This window comes from Gymnogyps californianus, chromosome 1 (genome assembly GCF_018139145.2).
Source record: "Gymnogyps californianus isolate 813 chromosome 1, ASM1813914v2, whole genome shotgun sequence".
Lineage (NCBI taxonomy): Eukaryota > Metazoa > Chordata > Aves > Accipitriformes > Cathartidae > Gymnogyps > Gymnogyps californianus.
The window spans coordinates 67,082,404-67,105,186 of NC_059471.1; the positions used below are offsets into that span (position 1 = coordinate 67,082,404).

At 43.0% G+C, this 22,783-nt stretch overlaps 1 protein-coding gene across 1 annotated transcript in view; it reads left to right on the forward strand.

Annotated features, from left to right (window-relative positions):
* Window positions 1-1,857: 1,857 nt before the first annotated feature.
* The window catches only part of TMEM255B (transmembrane protein 255B), a 75,483-nt gene continuing 54,557 nt past the window's right edge, over window positions 1,858-22,783 (forward strand). Inside the window, exons 1-3 of the mRNA XM_050911159.1 lie at window positions 1,858-1,918; window positions 9,589-9,731; window positions 14,364-14,426. Of these exons, the coding sequence (XP_050767116.1) occupies window positions 1,858-1,918; window positions 9,589-9,731; window positions 14,364-14,426 (267 nt within the window). The remainder of the gene's footprint in view (window positions 1,919-9,588; window positions 9,732-14,363; window positions 14,427-22,783) is intronic.

Below are 22,783 nucleotides of genomic sequence, written 5' to 3' on the forward strand. Positions count from 1 at the left end.
TATCACTCTTACCCACGGTCACTTTCAAAGAAATGTTTTATTTGTACCATCACGTTTTCTGTCTTCTCAATCTATTACTTCATTAATTTCTATTAATAATTAGTAATTAATAGTTAGTACAAATACTACCTCTATCCTCATTTTTCTTTTTCCTTCAACCCCTCCAGGTTAGAGGACGCAAAGAGAAAAAGTGGCTTTGTGGTTGGCCTTAGCTCCTGGCTTACTTGGCTTCATAGACCAGGGGTGGCACCTAAGAAAGCTGTCTCTTTCCATCTAACCATTTTCTGGGGAAATCAGCCAAAGACTGAAGAAGTTAAATACATACCCACGTATACATTTAGAGGTTTGAGCAAAAGAAAAACATGAATGTCAAATAGAGTTGTGTTTGTTGCAAGTGGGAGAACACACCTTAGTGTAAGCAAAGCGCTCGGCAGCCTATCAAAAAACAGTGTCCACAAAAAAATGTTCTTATGTTCTCTGCTATGGGGAAGTCCTGCAAAAGGAACAGCAGGCACCAAAACAGCACATCGGCTGCTGGTTGTTTCTTCTCAGTTGTTCCCAGACTCTCTCAGACAGAAGTCACACATCCCTGCAGTCGGTAGCACCAGCAGCAGCAGCTAGCCGTTCCTGGGCAGCAGCAGGACAAGCGGCAGGATCTGCTGTGGGAATGAAAACCGAGACAGGAGGAGAGAGCCAGTGAGGTTGAGAAATTGATAGACACCACATAAGAAAAAGAATAGCCCTACAGTATCTCTTGACTATTGACGTTGCCTGTCAGCCTATGCCTACCTTAACCTATGTCTCCGAGATGCCTGGTTTTATTATTAATTTTATTAATAGTTCTGGTTGCTGTGGTATTTTATTTCTAATTGATACTGATTTTTTTTAAAAAAGGGAAGAGGAAAGCTGAAAGGAAAGCTTGATAATTCAGATCTCCACCAGGTGACAAACTGGTCCCCTGCCATAGGCCAAGAATAAATCAAGAAGCGAAGCCAAGCCTGGGACACAGGTAGAACATCTAATGAATTAAGTTATTGACCGCTGTGCAAATAAAGACCTAGTCCGTGCCCCTCTCTCCCCCCGTCACACTCAAAGGTCAGCCTGGAAATGAGCTGCTCATGGCGCACACGAGTAGTCGGGAGGAGAAGGGTGCCGAACCAAAATACAAGGAGATCCGTGCCACATAAAGCAGAAACCAGAAGGCAGCGAGGAAACGGACCTGCACCCGGAGCTGACCTGTGGGACTTTGTGCCGCATCTTAGTTTTCGGCCAGGGTGGGTGAGTTTTCACCCCGGGGAGGGCAAGGTGTGCGGCGGCTGAGGGACCCGGGGCCGAGACACCCAGTGCGCCCGTCCTGCCCACAGGGGCCACATGGGAGCTCGCCCTTTTTCAGCCCCTGGGTCAAGAGGTACAGGCCTGGGCCGCCCTGTTTTACACGGGCCATGGAACGGCCGTCGAACGTGACCCTCCAGCACCGCCTGAAGCGGGGCCCTGACCGCTGCGGCTGCCCCCGAGAGGCTGCGGGCGGGCGAGAGCGGCCGGGCGGAGGCACGGTGCCCGCCGGGCCCTCGCTGTGCCCGGCGGCGCGGAGCGGCAGGGAGGAGGCCGCCCCGTTCCCCCCCGCAGAGCTGAGGGGACCGCCGCCGTTAGCCGCGGGGCACGGGTGGGGCAACGGCCGGTTCGGCGTTAGGAAACGACCGGCGCCGGGGGCAGCGCCGCTCGCCCCGCCTCCGCCCCCCGCCGCGCTCCCCCGCGGGGCGGGCCCGCCGGGCCGCAGGGTCGCCCGCACCCCGCGGCCACCAGCGGCCGCAGCGCGGCGAGGCGCGGCGCGGAGCGGAGCGGAGGCGCCCGCGGAAGATGATGGCGCCGCCGCCCGCCCCCGCGGTGTCGGGTCCGCTGGCCGTGCTGGACCCCACAGGTGAGCCCCGGCACCTGCCCCGCCGCAACTTTTCCTGCCCCGCCGAGGGCGTGAGCCCCGGGGAGGCAGCGGCAGGGGCGCGGAGCGGCGCCCACCCCGGCGGCTGAGCGGGAGAGCGGGAGCCGGCAGCCGGCTGCGGGGGCCGGACGGCCGGGCGAGGCTGGAGGGGAGCTGGGGGCTTCCCCCGGGGAGGCGCGGCTGCCTCTGCCTCAGCGCTTTAGTTACCGGGCTGGAAAGGCGCAAGCGGGGGCTCTGCCCGGGCTGTGTCCCGCAGAGTGGGGGCGCCGGGGGATTTCAGCCTGAGATCGCCAGTGTGGGTCATGCCGTCTCTTCTCACTCTCTGAGGTGTTTAAAAAGAATCAATTCTTCTTTTGAGCTTTCCGCCGCGCTTAGTGAATCGCTGTGCTGGTGGTTTTAACATTAGAACGCATAGCTTTATACGGGACGTTAATAGAAAATTAATGTAAAAGAGCTGTCCTTCTCTGCCTGATGAAAATGGCCAGTTGCTATGCTGGAGCAGGTGGAGATGTCGGCAGGGTGCGGAGCTGGCGTGGGGCAGGCTGGTGGCCGTGGCGGGGTGCGCAGCGGCTGGCGGTGACAGGCTTTTGGTTAGTTCGCATCCGACCCGGGTGGCAGCGGGTTCCCTTCCCTCCTGTTTCTACTAATTTAGTGGTTCGTTGCTGAAGTGGTGTGCTGCTGGTATTTACAGCGTACAACCTGAAAAACGAAAACGCAGTGAAAGCAAGGACAAGTATTTCATTATTCCAGTGAAATTCTTTAAAATCGAGAAAAAAAACCAACTTATTGCTAGGAATTACTCTGTGTAGTGTTTGAAAGGATAAATAGACTTTGCAATGTACCTGAGGATCTTAACAGCCAGTTACAAAATGTATTAGATCTTCATTTTTGTCTTAAACTTGGAAGAAAAATGGTACCGGTGTTGAAAAGGTAGCAGTGGAAGATGTGCTGTAACTTAAAAATGTTTTCAGGTAATCAGTGGAAAAAGAAGAATCTGTATGCTAGCTTTAAACTAGTGATTAGCTGCTCGTTAAATTATTTATTAGTGAAACAATTGCTGCCAAAGCAATGAAGTCATAGTGATACTGCATGATATCACTTACTATAGCTATACTACATAGTATAACAGGGTTTGTGGGTTTGGTTTTTTGTTTTGTTTGGTTTGTGGGTTTTTTTGTAATAGAATTGTAAAAGAGCAATGTTTCCTATGGTCTTGAATATATAACACACTCATGGATTCTCCCTCAACAAATTCATAATAAAGATAAGAGACGGGCCCGATAAAAGCTGCTATCTTGTGGCTTGAAACGAATGCTGTTGCATCTGGTTTAATTAGTTCAGCACTCTGGACAAGTCAAGCATTTAATCAGAAAAGGGAAAGTAATCACCAATAGCAGGTGTGAATATCTCTTTTAAGCATCTCAGTCCATCACATTTAATTTTGGGAGGCAATGTAGGATTAATTCAATCTCACTGGCATAAACCATTTTTGAAAATACACAGTGAAAACTGTAGCCAAGAGAGAGATGGCACTGAAGTGAGCACTGCAGTAATTAAAAATTATTAATTTAGCTCCAAAGATCTTCCCTTAAATATTTTCTCGATAGCAGCAAAGCAGCGGATACCTTTGATACTGTACTCCTCTGTCTATGGTGAATTTCTGCTTAAATTGCCTTACTATATATGGTTAGTGCCACTCTCTGAAACATGTCACAATTTTTAGTAGTATTCATTAGGTAATAACAATGCACTGGTTTTGCTGCTACAAAACTTTCCTCCCTTATCTTTTCTCATATTAGGATGCTAAAATACATTGGGCTGGGGTGTTATTTGAAATAAGTGTTTCCATTTAGATCACCTTAACTAGATCAAAGAGGAAGGTATGAAATTGTGTGGTGCTAATGTTCAGCAAATGTGATTGTGATCCCAGCAAATTGCTACATCCTGCAGCGATTCTTTCCTTGCCAAAAATCATTCCACACTTTTTGACAGACTTTATGATGTCTGAAGCTGGATTTTAAAAGGAGTGGTGAAGTTAGCAAAGTATAGTTTCCTTGGTCTAAATGTAGACTTTGGAGTTAAGTTGCAAATCATACGCAAGTTTTCCAAGGTTGAGAGATGCTGTTTCACTCTATTCTTTCTTTCCCTTGACCATTGGATGCATTCCATACCATGGACATGTTTCATCATTAATTTGTTCATTCTCCTTTTAAATTCACCCTTTGCTTCATTCAAATCCAGACCCTACCATTCATCATTACATCCACCGCTTTGCATTCTACCAGCAATCTGATCTATATGCTCCCCACAAAACCATTCGTTTTCCGTAGTCTTCCTACAAATTGAATTTATCCCCCAGCCATTGTGAGCAGAGCACTGTAAATATAATGCTGCAGCTGATGAACGGACAAAAGATTTTGCTGAGTCCAGCAGAGCTTGGTCTTTAGCAGGCACTTTTTCTTTTTACTTTCTGGAGGAGGATCTCAATTTCTCTCCTCATGAGCCTTTCTCTGTCCCAAGGAGGCAGCAGTCTGGTGTCTCTCCTCCTTGTCCTGATGGTGTTCTCTTTCCTTCCATTGGGATAGCAGGGCTGAGTGGCTCAAGCAGGTACTTTGCTTGACAGATGTCTAGCAAGCAAAGCAGAGAGTGTTTCTGGGACTGTTCCTTTTTGTGCACAATTTAAGTCTATGCCAGGCAGAGCACAAGCCAGTGATGTGGAAGCAGCATTACCTCTCTAATTTATCTCCCAATTTTTACTGTAGTGCCCATTGCTGCGGTATCAAAACTGAGTTAATACTTCGTTGGCCAAAACTGCTGAAGAATATTGCCAATAGAAGGCAATAACATGTTCACACCCTCTATTGACCCCAGCCTCAAGCTAATGCTTATAAGGATATGACGAGAAGATTTCTTTCTACACGCTTGATTTTTGGTATGGTATAGATAAGAATTTGAAGCTATAACTAAATTGGAGTAAGGTCCAGACTAAGAGTTTATAATGTTCATACTGAAGTTAAAGGGGATAAATGTCAAAATTATTGTGAGAGTCATTTCAGTATTAAAAAATTGGAAAGTCAATAGCCTACGTTAACTGTTTCCTGCACTACAGGAACGTTGGTGTTGGAAGGAAATTCAACCTAGCAACACTGACAGCAACATTTCCTCTGCTCTTAATTTAACTGCTGTTCTTGTATATGGTTGGCCTTCGGTCCAAGCCCTGCCACAGACAGTGTCGGGGAAGAAGGCTGGACCAGCCCCTCTGTCTGTGCTGTGAACAGGGCTTCTGAGGGAACAGTCTGGCATTGGGTTTTGGCTGGTAGGTACATTAAAAACAGATCCAAAAAACTGCATGGCAACTGCTACAAACAGCAGTAAACAAAGACTCGAAAAATCTTGGGAGCCAAGATGACTGAAATAGCAGAAGGGAGCTAATAGTAGGAACACTTTGCAGTTGTAACCTTTTTCATCTGAAGATATTATGCTGCTTTACAAATATTACTTAGGCCTCACAATGTGGTGGTGACTTATATACATGTACTTATACACATTTTGTTAGATACAGCAAAGATTTTTATTGCTGTGACTAAGGAAACCCAGACAGCCAGAGCAGAAACCAATTCAGACCTGATTTTGACCCACGTTCTCTGAGCATGTGATAACCTTTGAGAAGAAGGTCTTGCATGTGCCAGTCTCTGCCCCAGAAGGGGCCTTTCTGTGCTCCTGCCTGTAAGTCTTCTCTCCTAAGGGTGGAGTTTATAGCTAACTACATGTAGTTATGAGAGTTTCCAAACTGGAGTGTGAAAAAGAAGAGATATGATTGGATATTTGCCTCTGATTTGAGATGCAGGTGGTCAAAGATCAATGAATGTGAGAATTGAAGGGTATCATCACATACATAAATGCCTTCTGGCACATGTAGATTTGAAAGTCAAAATGTAGTTCAGTTCAAAAAATGACCCTATAAATAATGACATCCTTTTCTGTTTTATCTCACTAAATCCACATCTGATTTACTCCAATTACAAATAAGAGCATGCTTTTCCTAAGATGTTTTCCAGCAAACTCAGTCTGGGCAATCAAACCCATGTCTTTCTTTTTTGCACATCATTATTGATAACCAAAACTCTGGAGGGCAGGTTGGACCCTTAGTTTATCTCCATGCAATCTGATTAACCTTTGCCAGTACAGGTGTTACTTTGAGAAAAATGTGGAGGCTTGGCTCCTCAGGCACTTTTCATAAAAGCATTCAGTGGCTTCAGAAACACTTGGCTGAGGAGCGTCTGTCCCATTGGCTTTCAGAAGGTTTGTGTTCCTGCGTCCCTTTAGAGTATGTCTACATTGCAGCTGCAGTTTCATAACAGTGGCTATGAGGACACATACCCAAGCCACCTTTAGTCTAGCTGTCTTGACTATCATAAAACCGTAGAATCGTAGAATAATTCAGGTGGGAAGGTACCTCAGGAAGTTGCTAGTCCAACCTCCTGCTCAAAGCAGGGTCAATTATGAGGTCAGACCAGGTTGCTCAGGGCTTTTTCTGGTTGAATCTTGCAAACCTCAAAGGATGGAGACAACACAACCTCTTTGGGCAACCTGTTGCAATGCTTGACTGTCCTAATGTTGAATTTTTTTCTTCTTATACCCAGTCTGAAACAATTCTTGTATTTCAGTTTATGTCCACTGTCTTTTGTCCTCCTGCTGTGCACCACTAGGAAACGCCTGAGTCTGTCCTCTTGACAGCCACCTCGTAGGCACTGGAAGACTGCTACTAGCCCTGCCAAAAGACGTCTCATCTCCAGACTGAGCAAGCCCTGTTCCCTCAGCCTCTTCTCATACAGCGAGTGTGCCAGCCGCTGACCTTCTTTGGGGTCCTCTGTTGAATTCACTGCAGTTAATTGATGTATTTCCTGTACTGGGGGCCCAAAACTGGGTGTAATATTATGTCACCTAAAAAGTGCTGAATAGAGGGGTGTAGTTACTCCTCTGATCTACTAATGATGCTCCTGTTAATACAGCTCAGGATGCTGTTGCCAGGGCATGCTGCTGGTTCACGTTCAGCTCATTGTCTACCAACACCCCCAGGTCCTTTTCAGCAGAGCTGCTCCCCAGCCTGGCGGTCCCTTACCTGTATCATTGCAAGGTGTTGTTCCTTCCTTTGCTCAGGACTTTGCATCTGTCTGTTGGATTCTGTAAGGTTTCTGCTGGCCCATTTTTCCAGCCTGCCTAGATCCCTTTGAATGGCAGCCCTGCCCTCCAGGGTGTTGACTGGTCCCCCAGTTTTGTGTCATCTGCCAGCTTGATGAGCAGGCACGCTACCACTTTCTCTAGGTCATTGATGGTCATTGATGAATACATTAAATGGAACAGGTCCCAAGACAGACTCCCGTGGTACTCCACTTGTTACTGGCCTCCAGGTAGACTACAATCCATTAACCACTCTCTGTGAACCCATCTTTTTAACCATCTGCTTGTCCACCCGTCCAGGCCATGACATCCCAACTGCGTTATGACAATGTTGTGGGATACCATGTTAAAAACCTTGCTAGATTTAAGGTAAAAGACATCCACTGCTCCACAAGTCCAGTCATTTTGTCCTAGCAGGCAGCTGGGTTAGTCAGACATGATTTGGCTCTGGTAAATCCATGCTGACTGTTGCCAATCACCTTTTCCTTATGTGCCCAGAAATGTCTTACAAGAGGATTTGCTCCATATTTTTGGTCCTAGCCTCCCAGGAACCAAAGTGAGGTTGATTGGCTTGTAATTCCCCGAATCATCATTTTGGCCTTTTTTTAAAGATAGGTGGAGCATTTGCCTTTCTTCAGTTATTGGGGATTCCCTGATCTCCATGGCTTTTCAAAGATGATAGAGTGTGGCAAGGACATCAGATGTTATTTAAAATCTGGTAGATATATCGAATTACTCCATTTGGAGTTACAAGCCTGAAGTCTGCTTTCCCCTCTTGGCCATGTGAACTGGCTTCACTGAGAGAACTACCTTTAACCCCGTACACTTGGTGAAGAACTTGATTGATAATGAAGAAGCAACCTCTCTGTTTCCATGCCCGCAGTGACCCTCCATGGGTTAAGAGGGAATTGCTAGAGGCAGACAGCTGGGGCACAGGCTGGAGAGATGTCTGGAGAGTCTTATGAATTATTTCTTGATCTTTAGCAGGAAGACTTTGTACATGCAGGTGAAAGAGACTTGCGTAAGCTCAATAGATGATATTTGTCTTCAGTAAAGTTGCTTGCATTTCATACTAAAAGACTGGACTCATTTTGGCTGGTTGTTCTACTGGAGAAATGTCAGCAAACATACAGATTTTTATTATAAATGCATTTATTTATTCATTGAAATTGTTTGACTTGGTTTGCAAACATCACTAATCTAGCCTGGCTTTTGAACTGTAAACATTTAACCGAGTTACCTGACTTTAAATTGCCCACATAACTCAAGTGACTCATTGCAAATGGCTTCTGCTTGCTTTTTGACTTTCCTGCATTTTCCCTGCTTTTGCTTACAGCATCACCCTCAGAGCCTGATCCGCACAAGGCTGCCTTCCCCTCTCACCTACCCCTCCCTGGCGAGGGCTGTTGCCTCCAGTATTCAGTGCAACACCACAGCCTCTGCCTCTTCCCGAGATGGAGGGGAGGGACATTGGCCCTGTGCTGGGGACAGGTTGTGCTCTTGCTGGAGCTCCGTGCTGCCCAGTTGCAGCCTAGGGTGGCACGGCATCACATGGCCCAGTGCTCCAGGGATGATCCTGCATGCTCTTGCTTTGCCTTTCAAAGCAAAAACACCAGAAAGGGGGACCACAATTTGATTCATTTGGGTGCCTTTAGTTGTTAGTTAGGGTCACGTGTCGATTGCTGTTTTTAAATATGTCTTACCTAAGTCTGTGCTATGGGCTGGGGCTCTGATGTTAGAAACCTGTGGTTGCAGCTCAGATATGCCACCACAATAACAAGGTTAAGTGGCTTGAAGCAGGCTGAAAGCAGTAGATGAGCTTGCTGTTTTTCACTTCTGGGTATCTGAATCCAAATCCAGTGAGACTGAATGTATTTCACTGAGCAGCTACTGTTTAAAAAGGTAGGCCCATATATCATTATCTGATCAACTATATTACAGCTTTGCTTCAGAGATACAGATTGGTTTGCTTGCCCTAGTAAATATGAAGAGCACATTCGTTTTCATGAAAGCATGCAAAGCTTCTGCTAATCTTGTTTAAAATACCAATTTTTATGTTCTGTCCAGGTAGAGTCAATTGGCACTTCATGTAGGTAAGCATTTAAGGCCTCCAGGATCTGACTTATGGATGTGAGCAACATTTAATTACATTACTGAAGACAAGGCATAATTATCATTGTCACTGACTTTCAATTCAGCTTAATAAAAACTCATCTCATGCGTGTACCCAATGTGTGTGCATTAAGCTATGCTGAGCTCTAGCTGACTCTGTGTTTTTTAATTCCCTCTGTTGTCTGCCAGCTCTCTTCCTTAGTGGGAGAACAACAATGGGTTAACAACAGAAAAGGTTAACAACAGAAAAGGTTAACAACAGAAAAGATTAACAAAAGAAAATCTTCCGTTATTTTTTATTTGCTCTGCCATGATTGCAATGAAAAGCTCTCTTTTTTTTCCCTCCCCACTCCCTACAGGACAATTTGCAAAAAGGAAGAAGACTTCGCTTTGGTTCACAGTCTCTCTGCTGGTAGTGTCTGTTTTCATACTGGCCATAGGTCTGGCAGCTACCACAAGAACAGAAAATGTTACCGTGGGAGGCTACTACCCAGGCATCGTTGTGAGTAAAGAAACCTATTTTAGATTATTAGGTACATCCAGATAAATTATTGTCAGCTGGATATGGGAAGCTCTGATTGATTTAAAAAAAAAAAAATCAGTCCTGTTGCATTTCACATAAGAGAGATGGTCCTTGTTTTGATCTAGTTCTAGTGTGTGATAAGGTAGGGGGGTAAACTCTGTTTTTCTGAAGAGCCCCAAAGGGGAGGCTGTTAGGGGGCAGAAGGGGGTCAAGGTTGCACTGCACAGCAGTATGCTGGGCTCAGGGGCCTATGTGAGAACCTGTGCTTGACTTCCCACTGATCTCTATTAAATGTGGGCGTATAAGTGACTGGACAGTAGGCATGGGATAGATTTAAACGACCTTTTAGAGGTTTACTACTTTGGCAGCAGAAAGAGCCACTCCACTGTCGTGTCCGTGTGCCAGGAATTCCGCTGGGTCCATCGCAGGGAAAGCCCTGCGGATAGGCATATGGAAACTTCTCCCTGGAGCCTGCCTGACATCTTGTGCAGTCTTGCTGCCAGTCCTCTCGTATGAGATCCCCTTCCGAAATCCTTAGTCTTGTTTTTGCCTTGGGGACAGACCGCTTAAACACGTTCCTGCGCTGGGCACAAGGTTCAAGTTGCATCTGCTTTGCCCTGTGGTGCCCCTGTGACTTCTGGGGAGGGGCAGGCCTGCCAGGCCCTTGCCAGTTCAACCCCATGGCCCTGTCTGATCTCAGAAGAAGGGATCGGTCATATCCAAAAGCGTAGAAACCCCTGGAGTCAAAAAAATTTTTTAAATACCTGGGATGAGTTTTAAAAAGGAGCAGTATAGGCAGCAAATAGAGAAAGGCCCATCTGCCTCATTTGGTCTCCCTGAGCCAGCCAGGAGGGGACAGAGGGTGCAAGGTGAATAAAGAAACTCAGGTACTTAGAGTTAGGCACCTGCTTAGGTATGTGGCTCCACCACTACCAAACTGTGTTGTAAGGTACCGTTATTTCTCGTTCTCTATGGAATGAAATGCCCAGAGAAGAAGGATATGTATCTTTTAATACTGTGCATACATTTTGCATTGCCATTAATAATTTGTGAGTTAGAACTGTTCCTCCTAAGAAGGTCCTCTTACATCTTAGTGTCATGCTGAGAACAGGTCTTTCAGAAAGATAATTTTGGGATAATGATCTATAAGGAGTGGTGTTTTAAAAATAGAACAAAAAGTAGTTCCAAGAATAAAAACTTAAAAGAATGAATTTTCCTTTCATTAAGCTAAAATAGATAGATTAATACTCATAAAGGTCTCTTCTTCTTCCATAATTTGAATTAAAATCTTTTAGAAGACCATATTATCTGCATTCATTTCCTAGAAAGAAGTTTCATTTTTAAACTGTTGTCTTTAATAAGTGTAATAAGTAATAAACCCATGCGCACAAAACAGGTTATTTCAGCATTTAGTTTCTTTTAGGAATAACACAATGTCTATTCACTCAGCTGAAGAACATAATCTGCTAAATTTTTTTTTTTCAAATCTTGGACTCATTAATAACCAGATAGAATAGCTAGAATTTATCAGAACACTTTGAAAACAAAACCTTTTATTAATAATTTTCCCCCTCAAAAGATTGTTGGAGCTAAATAATTTTCATAAACTTCAGAATTCTTTTTGTGCACAAGTGGTGGATTATTGAAATAACTGAGAAAGACTGATGGGTAATTGTCAGCATAAACTTCATTAATACACTAAATATCCCAAACATTTAGCAAGAGTTAAAGGTGCTGCGCAAACCTTGCATGATATCTTGCCAAAAGCCTGGTCAGAGGTGTATGACAGCACTGCTGTGTTCCTGCCTCATTGCCAGAGGTTCTTGACTCCAGTGCAGCATTGGCAGATGATAGACTGGGATGGCCTCTCCTCCGCCTCTGCGCAAAGGCAGCCACGTCTTTCAGAATGAGCTGAATAACCCTCAAAAGGTGCTTCATTCTCCACTGACAGTAGAGGGAGCTTAGAAAACCAACATAGCACTGATCCCAAACTTTTAGATAGCTAAAGCTAGAGGGCTGAATGCGACACCACATATTTGACTGTTGGGCTCAAAGAAAAGAAAGATTATGAGGACAGACAGTGTTAAGTACAATTAAAAATAAGGTCTAGTTCTCATAGAATTCAGTAGTAAAATATTAACTTCAGAGCTGGTAGGTGAGATCTAAATCTCCGCTGACCTTAGGTAAGGGATTTTGGTCTTAAAAACCATGCAGAATTAGTCCCTATTTTGCAAACACCTACAAATGTGAATAAGACTATCCACTTATATAGATTTACTTGCATCTAGAAGCATTTGCAGAGCAGGGCTTTAGGGCTAGATCCATAATATAATTTGGGCTTCTGCTTAGTTCCCATTGGCTTCAAGAAGAGATAGGTGCCTTAATTTCTCTGCATGTGTCATCACTTGTCATTTATTTGGAAAAAGCTTTTTTCTAAAGACATCTTTATAGTGGTAGGTATTATCTGCATTTATGCATCCAAATTAATTTAACATAAAATATTTCTGTGTGTAGATGAGTTAGTATAATGTACCACTTTGGAAGGTGTCTGCATTTAGGAGATTACTGCTTGATCATCAATTTGGGTTTAGGGCTGTCTTTGTGCAACGGGCTGCAAAGCCAGAGTTTCTTCAACCTCACTGCCTTATAAATATTGTTTATACTTAAATATTTAATGTCACTTCTCTATGACTACTGCTTGTATTATTTTCATTTGCTATTTTTATAATCTTTCAACCAGGAGTCTACAGGGTCCAGTTGTCCCAGTCACCATACTGACCTCGACTCCCAGAGTTCCCAACCCAAATAGCGTATTGTCTAAACAGACAAAAAAAGCAGCGCATATGGCCCTAAACCAATCTCAGCAGTGCCCTGGCTTACATCGTGATCTCTATCTATGGTTCTGTTCCTTCTGATTTAATTGCTGTTGTTCCTTATTTGCTCATTTTTTCTTCACATGGATAACATTACTCCGCTCTGTGTCCCCTGCATCAGCCATAAATGGGGCTTTGTGCATTGTTCCCGTTGGGATGAAAAATGGGGCTTGGAACCAGGTGTCATTTTGATGTAGTTATCTTAATTTACAAAGTTGCTGTCCCCTGAACAGAGTGTCCTTGCTCACGGTTCCAAGTCTCTCTCCTATTCAGCTGTCAGCATGGATGCACTTGCACACTCTTTCTTTTTCAAAGTCTCTGCTTTTAGTCCTTGTGCCTCCCTTTCACATAAATCTTCCCAAAGCACTCTATAGCAAATCTCCTTTCCCTACATTTGCTTTCTTGAGAGGGAGTGACGAATTCCTGTTGTGATACTGAGTGAGTGCTTGCAGGAGATTTGCTTTCTGCTGTGAGCAGTTGTGCATAACAGCAAGGAGTTCACGGGCATTGCTCAAGCCCTTGGCTGGGACGCATAGTCCTTAACAACTTACTTAACTTGTGCTTGGAGGAGAGGCTCTGAACCAGATTCAGAGACCTCGTTCCAGAAAGGGGCTTAGATTCCTTAGCAGAAATGTCATGCCCCATCCATGGGGTAAGTTGGGTGGGAGCTGAGGGGGTGACTTGGGGTGTGTCTGGGCAGGGAGGAGTGTCAGCCCTAGTGAAGAGGGGAGCAAGGAGTGTGGAAGTGATGGGGGATTGAGTCTGAGGTGACCGCAGGGTGGCATGTGGCCAGGCAAGGCAAGGAGGGAGCTCTATGGAAAAAGCCTGTTGACACCTGCACTCCAGCTCTGGCTGCTTCTGAGTCTGTGGCCAGCTATATCTCAGATGTGTGGCACCAAGGAGACCCCTTTTCTCCAAGCCCACATGAGCCCAGTGGGAGTCCTGACTCCAGGAAGGTCTGATGAAAGGCTGGTCTCACCTGTTGCCGCTTTACCTCATGTTAACCACGAATCTGAGGAGTTTCTACCTCTCCAAACCTTCATGGGCCCATCATAAGGAGAGGGCTTTTCCTGCCAGCTTGGTGTTGAAGCAGCACTGGTAGGAACAGTAAGGCCAGCTTACTCCAGCATCCCTTCCTCCTCTCTCTCCTGTGGCTGTTGGTGCTGCAGCTATCCCATGTTGAAACTAACTGTACTGGTCCTTTTGGCATTTTAGCAAGGACTTTTTCTGGGATGTGTGATGGTGTTTAGTCATTAAAATCAAACAAAACCAACCCTAAGGGTTTGAACTTGGGTCACTTGCGTGGCAGCAACACATCCATTTTTTGAGGAAAACTGTTTGTCTGCAGTTGCCTAAAGCTTTGCAATTTTCCCAAATAATGATGTATGAGCTAAATGTAAGTGTTCTTTTCTCCTACTTTGCTTATTTTTTACTTTACAGTGTGTAAAACTATATGTGACTATGGTAACAGTAGCCAGGTTATAGAAGTGTATGTCTATGCAGGCTTCTGCTTACTACATGACAAGTTTTGCTCTGAAATATCAAAGAGCTGCAGTTCTGGTCATTCCCCATTACATTATATGATTTATGTCCAGCAGTAACTTCCACCCTTTCCCCTGAGCCACCCCAGTTAGCCCATCTGTATGATACATTAGCTCAGATATCACTGTAACGTGTTGGTATGTTGACCAAATAAGCTGACCTCATGCATTTCTGTTGGTTTTGTTCTTTGCCTTAGCTTGGCTTTGGATCTTTCCTAGGGATTGTTGGCATCCACCTGGTAGAGAACAGAAGACAAATGGTAAGTAACAGCCCTTTTTGTTTTCATTTTTTTCGTATTGGAATGTCTTAAAAACACGAAAAGCAGGGATTTCCAGTTGACTTAAAACTGCTGCATCTGCCTCAAAATGTCAGTCATTTGTTTCACCATTTCTGAGCAGTTCCAGAGAAGCATGAATTGGGCAGTGACTCCATCTGTACAAGGCAAGGGATGGTTTCACTTCTGACAGAAGCAGCCTGCTTTTTGTTACTGAATTACTTTCCTGCTGGTTTAGTGAGTTTAACCAACCCAGGGCAGGATCAGATGAGTGCCAGAGCTTGTCCAGGACCATGTAGCTGGGAAAAGGCTGGGGAGAGAGACAAAATGCATGGGTCATGCCAGTTTGGGCAGCAACAAGCCACATGATCAGCTCAACCGTAACAGGTGATCTCATCCTGCGCAAGAAGTTTAAGTCAGGAAGACTTTCCTGAAACTGTATGTGTTAAAAAGGAGAAAAAAACCCAGAGTTCTTGCTATCAAGATTCCCTGGCTAGGTCAGACAGGATCTGATGACACTGTGGTTTGTTTTTAGATTTAGCTTGGCTTTGCAAACCCCTTGCTTTTATTTATGTGAGGAAGTCATAAAAAGTCCTTGGGGCATCTGGGTAAAGGAAGGTGTGTAGGACTGGATTTGTGGAAAGTCTTACACTTTCCTTGCTCTTGGCAAAAAATAGTGGTGTCTTGGTTGAATAACAGCATGTCCAATGTGCACGTTACAGTAGACTGATTATAGCCAAGCATCATGAAATATGATTAATTTCATAATGCAGAGCCTTCACTGGTATAAATCAAGAGTGGCTGGTGTTAAGCTCAGAGGAGGAAATGATGATTTACCTTGCTTTTTACTAACAAGTAACTACTTTACTTACAAGTAGTCTGTTGTGATTTCCTGTTTTCTTCTTCGTAAATGCAGTCTTGTTCTCACTATTTGTAGGGAAGCTTCTTTCATAATATCACTTTTTTTGCATTGCCTTTAAGTTTCAGTGATGTATTTGCAAGTATTCCCCTGCTTTTAACTTTTGTTTCTAGCTGGGTTTCCCAAAGCAATGAGATTTATAAAGCCATGTTGTTTGCCTGTGTCTTTCTCTGTTCCCCATTCAATTTTTTGAACATGTTGACCAATTTCAGGCAAATTCAGCAGGGAGGTAGAGACTTCAAAGGTGTGCAATTCCTTCAAGTTTCATGAAAATTCACAGGTGGGAAGAGGAGAGAATTATGAATTAGTTCCTCCATGGTGGTAAAGGCTGCAATGTCAGCTCACCTCTTATTAAACACTAGAGAATCCAAATGGGACATGACCTGTGAGACAAAAATCTGCAGCAGGCCAGGCCTCATTAATTTTGCTACTAACAAAGCAGCTTATTTGTTTTTAAGAACTGTTGCCCCTGATTTCTACATTAGAGACCAGGATGAACAGCAGGTTCCAAGTTGCAGACTCAATGGTGGGCAGATGAAAGTAGCTTTGTCTTCCACAGCATTCATGCTGCTTTGCTAACAGGCATAACCTTTTAGGGTTGTTTTATCTTTCAGTTTTCCTCTAATCTGCCTCTTAGTTTTCTATCACTTCTGTCCTTAGCAGAAAGTAAAATGGCTGAAAAAGACGTAAGGTATGTAAGCGGTGGTTAAACCATGTAATACTCAACGTGTTGTGTCATTTACACAAGGACCGTGGAGAAACAAACATCCAGTATGTTTGGTATTAGTGCCTGTTTGCACTTCCCAGCACGGAACAAGGAAAACTGCTTTCTGCTAATAACACTTAGTGATGATCTGGCTGTTGAAAGATTGGGTTTCTGGGGAACAGACCAAGAAAATAACTAGAAGGTTTAATGATGCTTCTTGCTTTAAGTACCATCCACAGTGGGCTAAGCCTTTTAACACTGTCTTTGCTAAGGCTGAGCTGCTTGTTCTCAGACGTTACGGAAATGAGATTGAAAGGGTTAATGTCAGAATACAACTGAGGGCAGTAATTATTCCCTGGGGTATAACTGAGTATATCCAATTGAAAGGGTTTAGGGCAGCTTTAACAAATTTGCAGCCATCAATAAGATTGTAAAGAGTTATATAAGCACAGAAATGTAACAGAAATGTTATATTCCTGTAACTAAAAATTTTATGCATTGCAGCAGGACAAAAGGGGGTGGGAAGAAAAATAAATTGTTTACTCAGTTGCTTCTATTTTAACTGGACTTCCTTTGAGCAGTTACTGCAGTATACTTTGAGTTTAACCCAGTGTAGCTCTGACAGTTGTCTGGCCCTTGTAATGACTCAATACTTCATTTTTGTTTTGTTAAATCGAAAATGAATGTAGATTCAATTACACTAGGAAAAAAAAATCTATTTTAAATTGACCTTTTCTCTGTAAATCTATTCTCTTTTTGTCTTGAAGTTCTGTTTCCTTGTGACCTATCCTCTGTAAGTCCAGATTTATTCATGGTTGATGAAATGCTAAGTGCAATATGAAATATGTAATGATAAGCAGAACTAGTACAGCAAAACCCCAGCACTCAATAAATGCGAGCACAGGGTTTGAGAAAGAATGAAAGCACAGTTAGACAGAATGGACAATGGTTTGTTCTTAAAACACAACATTAATAATGTTGCACCTCTTTGACCTCGTTCTTGGCATCCCAGGGCCTGCAGTGTGAGTTCAATGTGCTGACCAGGGTATAACCCTTAATTCAAAGGAACTGCTGCTTGCAGAAGCAGGCTCTGCCTCATTGACTAGCATGATTTCACTTCACTCTTAGCCTTCGTGCTTGGCTCTGCTATGCAAAACTTGGCACCAGCAGAACAAAATTACCCTTTGACTAAAGAATTGCACTGATTTGGGATGTTTCTAACTGGTAAACAGCAGAAATGGAAGAATAATGTGTTGCTGTCCCTTTTTGCCTCTCTTGCCCCCTGCGAAGCAGGTCATGGATCGAAGAACAGAGTATAGCTGTAAGTTGTTTCATTCCAAAGGCACACTTAGTCCAGCTGGATGGGTGGAAAATATGATACTGCTCAAATCAAATGGATTTGATTGTAAGACATGAAGTGTCCTTGCTTGTTTGCTTGCTTGCCATCTCCTCACATTACAGTACAAAGTATTTCCAATTAGAAAACGAGATGCTGAAATTGCAGAGGTGCATGGGGGGTTCATGGCAGCAGAGCTGAGCTGAGAGCAGTAAGTAGTGCTGAGGGAGTGCTGTAAAAGGTTTCTCCTCAGATAAATGTGGAGATGGCATGAGCTGGCACCCCAAAACGAAGCACTCTCTAAATGTTCAATGTCGATAAGACACCAAACACGTAGTTTTGGCTAACCAGATGGATAAACCAAGCACTGGCTCACAGTTTCCACTCACATGTCTTTCCAATGCCAGTCTCATCAAGCCGTACCGTTCACAAGGCTGAAAATGAGCATGCTGAAACTGTGGTGCCTACAAGAGTGATTGGAAGATGCAAGGGCACCATAATAACTGTCAGGGTTTTGGACATTTGCAATATCACAACGCTGCCTGCAAGAGCTCTTGGTAGGGTCGTGGGAGTCATCCCGACAGCAGCGCAGCTGCAGCAGAGAGCAGCAAAGGCGGGAGCAGGGTGGGAGGAGGTACAGGCGTGTAAGGACACAGAGAGGACGGAGAGGGGTCTGAGAAGCAGGAGTGACCCCTCAGGAGCTGTGAGTTAGCGCAAACCTCGGTACTACTTACAATGAAGACAGTTGTCTGCAGCAGGTCTGAGACCCGAATTCATCCATTGCTGAGTCTTGCTTGTTTTTTCTTCATGCTAACACACAGTTAATTTTCTTGCTGACATGTCTAGGACATACTCAGATGTAAATCTAATGCTCAGCTGGCTCAACCTGGTCCTTGACTTGTTCAGAGAGATGGTTGTAGTGATTTTAGCTGAGGAGACATTGCTTCTGACAAAAGCGGAATTTGAAAACATGAGGGAGGTTAAAACATGGAGCTCTGCACACGAACAGAAGAGGCAAAGCTCTTTCTTCTGACTTCTCAAGGGATGCTAAGTTTAGGTGCCTTAATATGCTTGCTTCCCGATCTCTGTCAACAATAATTAGATTTCAAATTAAGTAAGTGCTGAAAAGTGACTATAGCAGAAGTTGGAGAAGCAAAGGAATAATTTTCTCTTCTGTTTTTAGTTGATAGACTTCCCTGGCAATGCATGCGTTCCTACCCTGCGTTGAGATGTATGTGAGGTAGTATTTCAATATTATCTCTGGTTATTTTCTTGCCACTAGACTTTGCATCTGTTTCAGAAGAAAAGCTTTTTTAAAGGAGTTACGGGTGTGAGCCAGTTTTCAGAAGAGCCAAACCTCTTTCACTTTTCAAAACCTATATATCTTGTAAATAGATTATGTCCATCAGAAAATGCCTACTGGACATTTTGTGTAAAGGTGGTGTTATTAATATGTACACCAAAAAAAGATACTGATATGTATACCTACTCTGCTCTGTTCAAACATATTATGCTTCATCTACTTTTTCATGCAAATCGAACATCCTGGAAAAAACTAGCTTTAGTGCAGCTTTTGATCAAAGATGCTAATTGCTGATAGATTCCACATCGCATATTAAGCTAATTAAAGCAGCTTGTTTACATAAAGAGAAAAACCATTGAAATTCTGTAGATCTCCTGAGACTATCTTTGAAGTTCCTACACAAATAAATGGAAGAAGTCTTTACTGTAGTGCAGGGGAAATGCAGATAATGTAAAGGCAATCTTTGTCGTTACCAAGGTATTATTTCTCCCCTGAACTCAAGCTTCTGAGAAAGTCAACAGCACTTCTTTTTTTCAGTGATTATTTTTTGTGTGCTCACATTTCACATAGTTCAGGGAAAAACAACTAATGCTGATGTAAAAATTATAATAATGGAACGAATTAGCAATCATCCTTGTCTTGTTTAGCACCTTTAAAATGATTAAAACTGAAAAGACCTACTACTATCTTTTCAGTCATAAATGTGCACTAGATTTTGTGGTGTGTTCTAACTGCACATTTCAGAAACAGACAAGGAGATTTATATAAAGATAATCAGTATAGGTTGACACTGACAGTTGCATGACCTCAAGCATGGCTCTCCTTTAGGTATCTGCATTCCTTTCAAAATATAACAGCATCTTATTAGCAGGTAAGATCAAGCAGCTTATTCTTTGAGACCATCTTCCTGCTCCCTTATGCCTAGCTCTTAGACCTCTGTAATGACATGCCCTTTGGAGGCGTCTCGTTCTCTCCTTAGATTCTGGAGGGAGCCTTGAAGGGTGATTTAGACTAGACTGTGGAGTTGTAGATAGCTAAAGTGTGGTAAGAAGAATCCTGTGTTAAGTGACAATTACATTTCTCTTCTATAGTATTGAGGAGATTACAAAAGATATCATACTATAACTCTGCCTAGTTTTGAGTTTAGAGCAGAGCAGCCTATGTATAGACTGTCCAGTCTCCTTTTGTGCCATAAACATGATGCAATCTTGGGTATTAGCTGCCTTATTTGGCAGGAATCAGCTTTGTGACCCCTTTTTAATCCTTTTTGGGAAGGATTTTGAATGTGGTCTATCCATCGTAGGTCTGGGAAATCTGTATTATTCCTTGTAAAGCAGAAGAATATACAGCAAAGTCATGGGTAGAAGTGAGATGAATAACTGGAGATGTTTTGAAGGCTCAGTTATTTCAGCTGAAGAGGAGGAGGACAGGTGTACGTCTGTGGGTATGAAAGCACCATCCAAAGTGAAGGCAAGTGAAATTAAAAGAAGAAAGTTTTATGGGCAATAAAAATGTAAATAGTTGAAAAGTTGTTTATAACTTACTTTAGTTAGTATAATATTATGAGAGACATTTTGCTGTTATTAGTATTATATATCCATGAATGAAAGACTGAGTAAAATATTTTGGAATTTTTTGATGCGTTTCTTTGATCTTGTGCATTTAAAGTGAGGATTTCTAATTTATAATAAATATAAATATCCACTGACACAGAGAGGTCTTCCTTTCTCCTCTTCCCTCTTTTCCTCCTTCCTCTATCTTGCTGACTCCTTCTTCTCTTCTTCCTAGCCCCAGCCAAAAATAGTTTCCACTGGATTAGTGCGTTAAAAGGTTCATAGCCAAGTGAGCATCAGACACAGCAAAAGTATCTGGTGGGGCTGCATGGCTGAGAGTAGAGAGGAGTCTGTGGGAGGAGGGAACAAGACTTGTCCCTTTTGCTAGAAATAAAGTGTTATATCAACTCACTATGCCATGAAACCATCATCTAAGTGCTGTCAGTGACTTGAATGCCTGAAGTTAGATAGTATAAATTTCCCCACAGTGTCTTGAGAACTTTGAAGTTCAGGGACTCAAAGACAAAAATAGATGCCCTCACTGTGTGAATTACCAACGGAAGTGTGGGGGATGTTTCAGCTCTTATCTGCCTCGTTCCTTGTGGATCGGTGTTTCATGTCACGTATCTACAGGTCTATGCTGTCAGATTTTACCAATGCAGATTCATCAGCTAGTCATACAAATATTTATTTATATGTAAATATTATAATACATAAATGTACTATGATATTATAACCATATAATATATAACAAGTAATATATGTTCACACATATATATATATTTACAGCTGACGTGCTGGCAAATACCTGGCATAATGACAAAAAAGTCCATGCCACTGTGCCACTGACACTATGTCTTTATTGTACAAAGTGCTTTTTGCACTCTTTATAGATGTGCCTGCCGGGATGGTTTAGCTAGTAAAGCTGTAATGGGAAGTACAGTCAAGTCTGTAGTAATCTTTCTGTTCCATCGTCAGGGCTGTGTCTGTCTGACATACCTAGAGAGATGCCACCAAGTACGTCCAGCTGCAGCCTAGCACAGTAGCTCTTTCCCTCTCATACAACCCTGTGCTGGTCTGTTGGTTGTACCAGTCCCAGGTCTTACCCACCCCAGGTTCCCCAGCTGGTGACCCGACACAGCATTAGCTCAGTCTGAGATGAGAAACTACCATGTTTTCACTGTTACCATTGGTAGAAAGAAATGGAAAATTTATTACAAAGGGAAACATTTAGGAAAGAGAGACTTTGGCTTCTATTGGAGAGCTTTCTTGGCAACCAGAATGGCTTCAGTTTGCTTCTGGAAGCTTAAATTCTATAGAAACAGAAGGGAGATACATACATACATACATACATATATATATATGTATGAAAATATGCATGCACCAGCACAGCTTATTTTCGACACTCCAATCTTTACAGGCTGGCACTGTTCTTCTGAGTCGGAGACTCAAACCACCAATTCAATTTAAGTCCTCCATCTTATTAAGTGGAAGTCTTTTGGGATGTGGTTCCTTTAAGATCTGTGCTTGGAAACAGCACACAGAATTAAGTGCATACTAGGACACTTTTTAACTGCCAGTTTGTTTTCTTGTGCTGTTTATGTAATGAAAGCATTACTGTTACAGAGCTGAAAACAAAAGTAAACTTTATGACCCATGAAATGTGTGTGTGAAACAATAAAGAAATTGATTACTCTCCCTAGCAAGCAGGAGCAGGGGATAAAAAGTCTCGGTAAGGAATCCGGGATAAATGCTCATGTGTGCATGGTGGAGAAGGTGAGGTGGGATGTGCCCTATGAAAAGGACAGGCGGTTTCTGGTCCTCTTGTTGAAGAATGAGATCAAATTAAACAGATGAGTATCCCTGTTGGCCAGATACAATCTTCCAGACTCTGGAGATAGAACTTCACTACCTGAAAGCTTGTAATTTAATTGTAATGCATTTCTGATAAAGAGTGTGTGTGTCTTGAGAAACCAGTGCAGTCACTGTAATGTGAAAGAGGATTTGTAAGGACACTAACAGACTTTGGTGTAAAAAAAGTTCCTACTGCTAAAACAGTGTCAGCTGTAGTAGTCTTGATCTATGTCAATTCCACCATTTTTTACCAGGAAGCATAAACTTTTATGACACATGATATGCTATTTATTTCTGGTTTATTGTTCTCATACTGCTCTGAACAGCTGCTTCTGTTTATGTGATGAAATGAGCTTGTTCCATTTTAATCAATAAAAGAGCATCCATGAAAGGAAGTATGTGATGGATTCCTATAGTGTCAGCACTGCTGATCAGTGAATCTAAATTTTTCACTTTTGTCCCCCTTCCTTTTAATGCTGTATTTAGTTTTTGCTTCTTGACTATATTTGATATTCTTAAATTTGTAGTCGTTTTTAACCACTTTTAGATAAGTGCTTTTGTTGATGTTTGCAAGGGGGAATTCTTACTAGTTTGAAGTGCCTACTGGACTAAGGCTTGCTTAGGCTGGTTCCAAAACCATTAGCATTTCTCCAGCTGTGAAATCCAGCTGA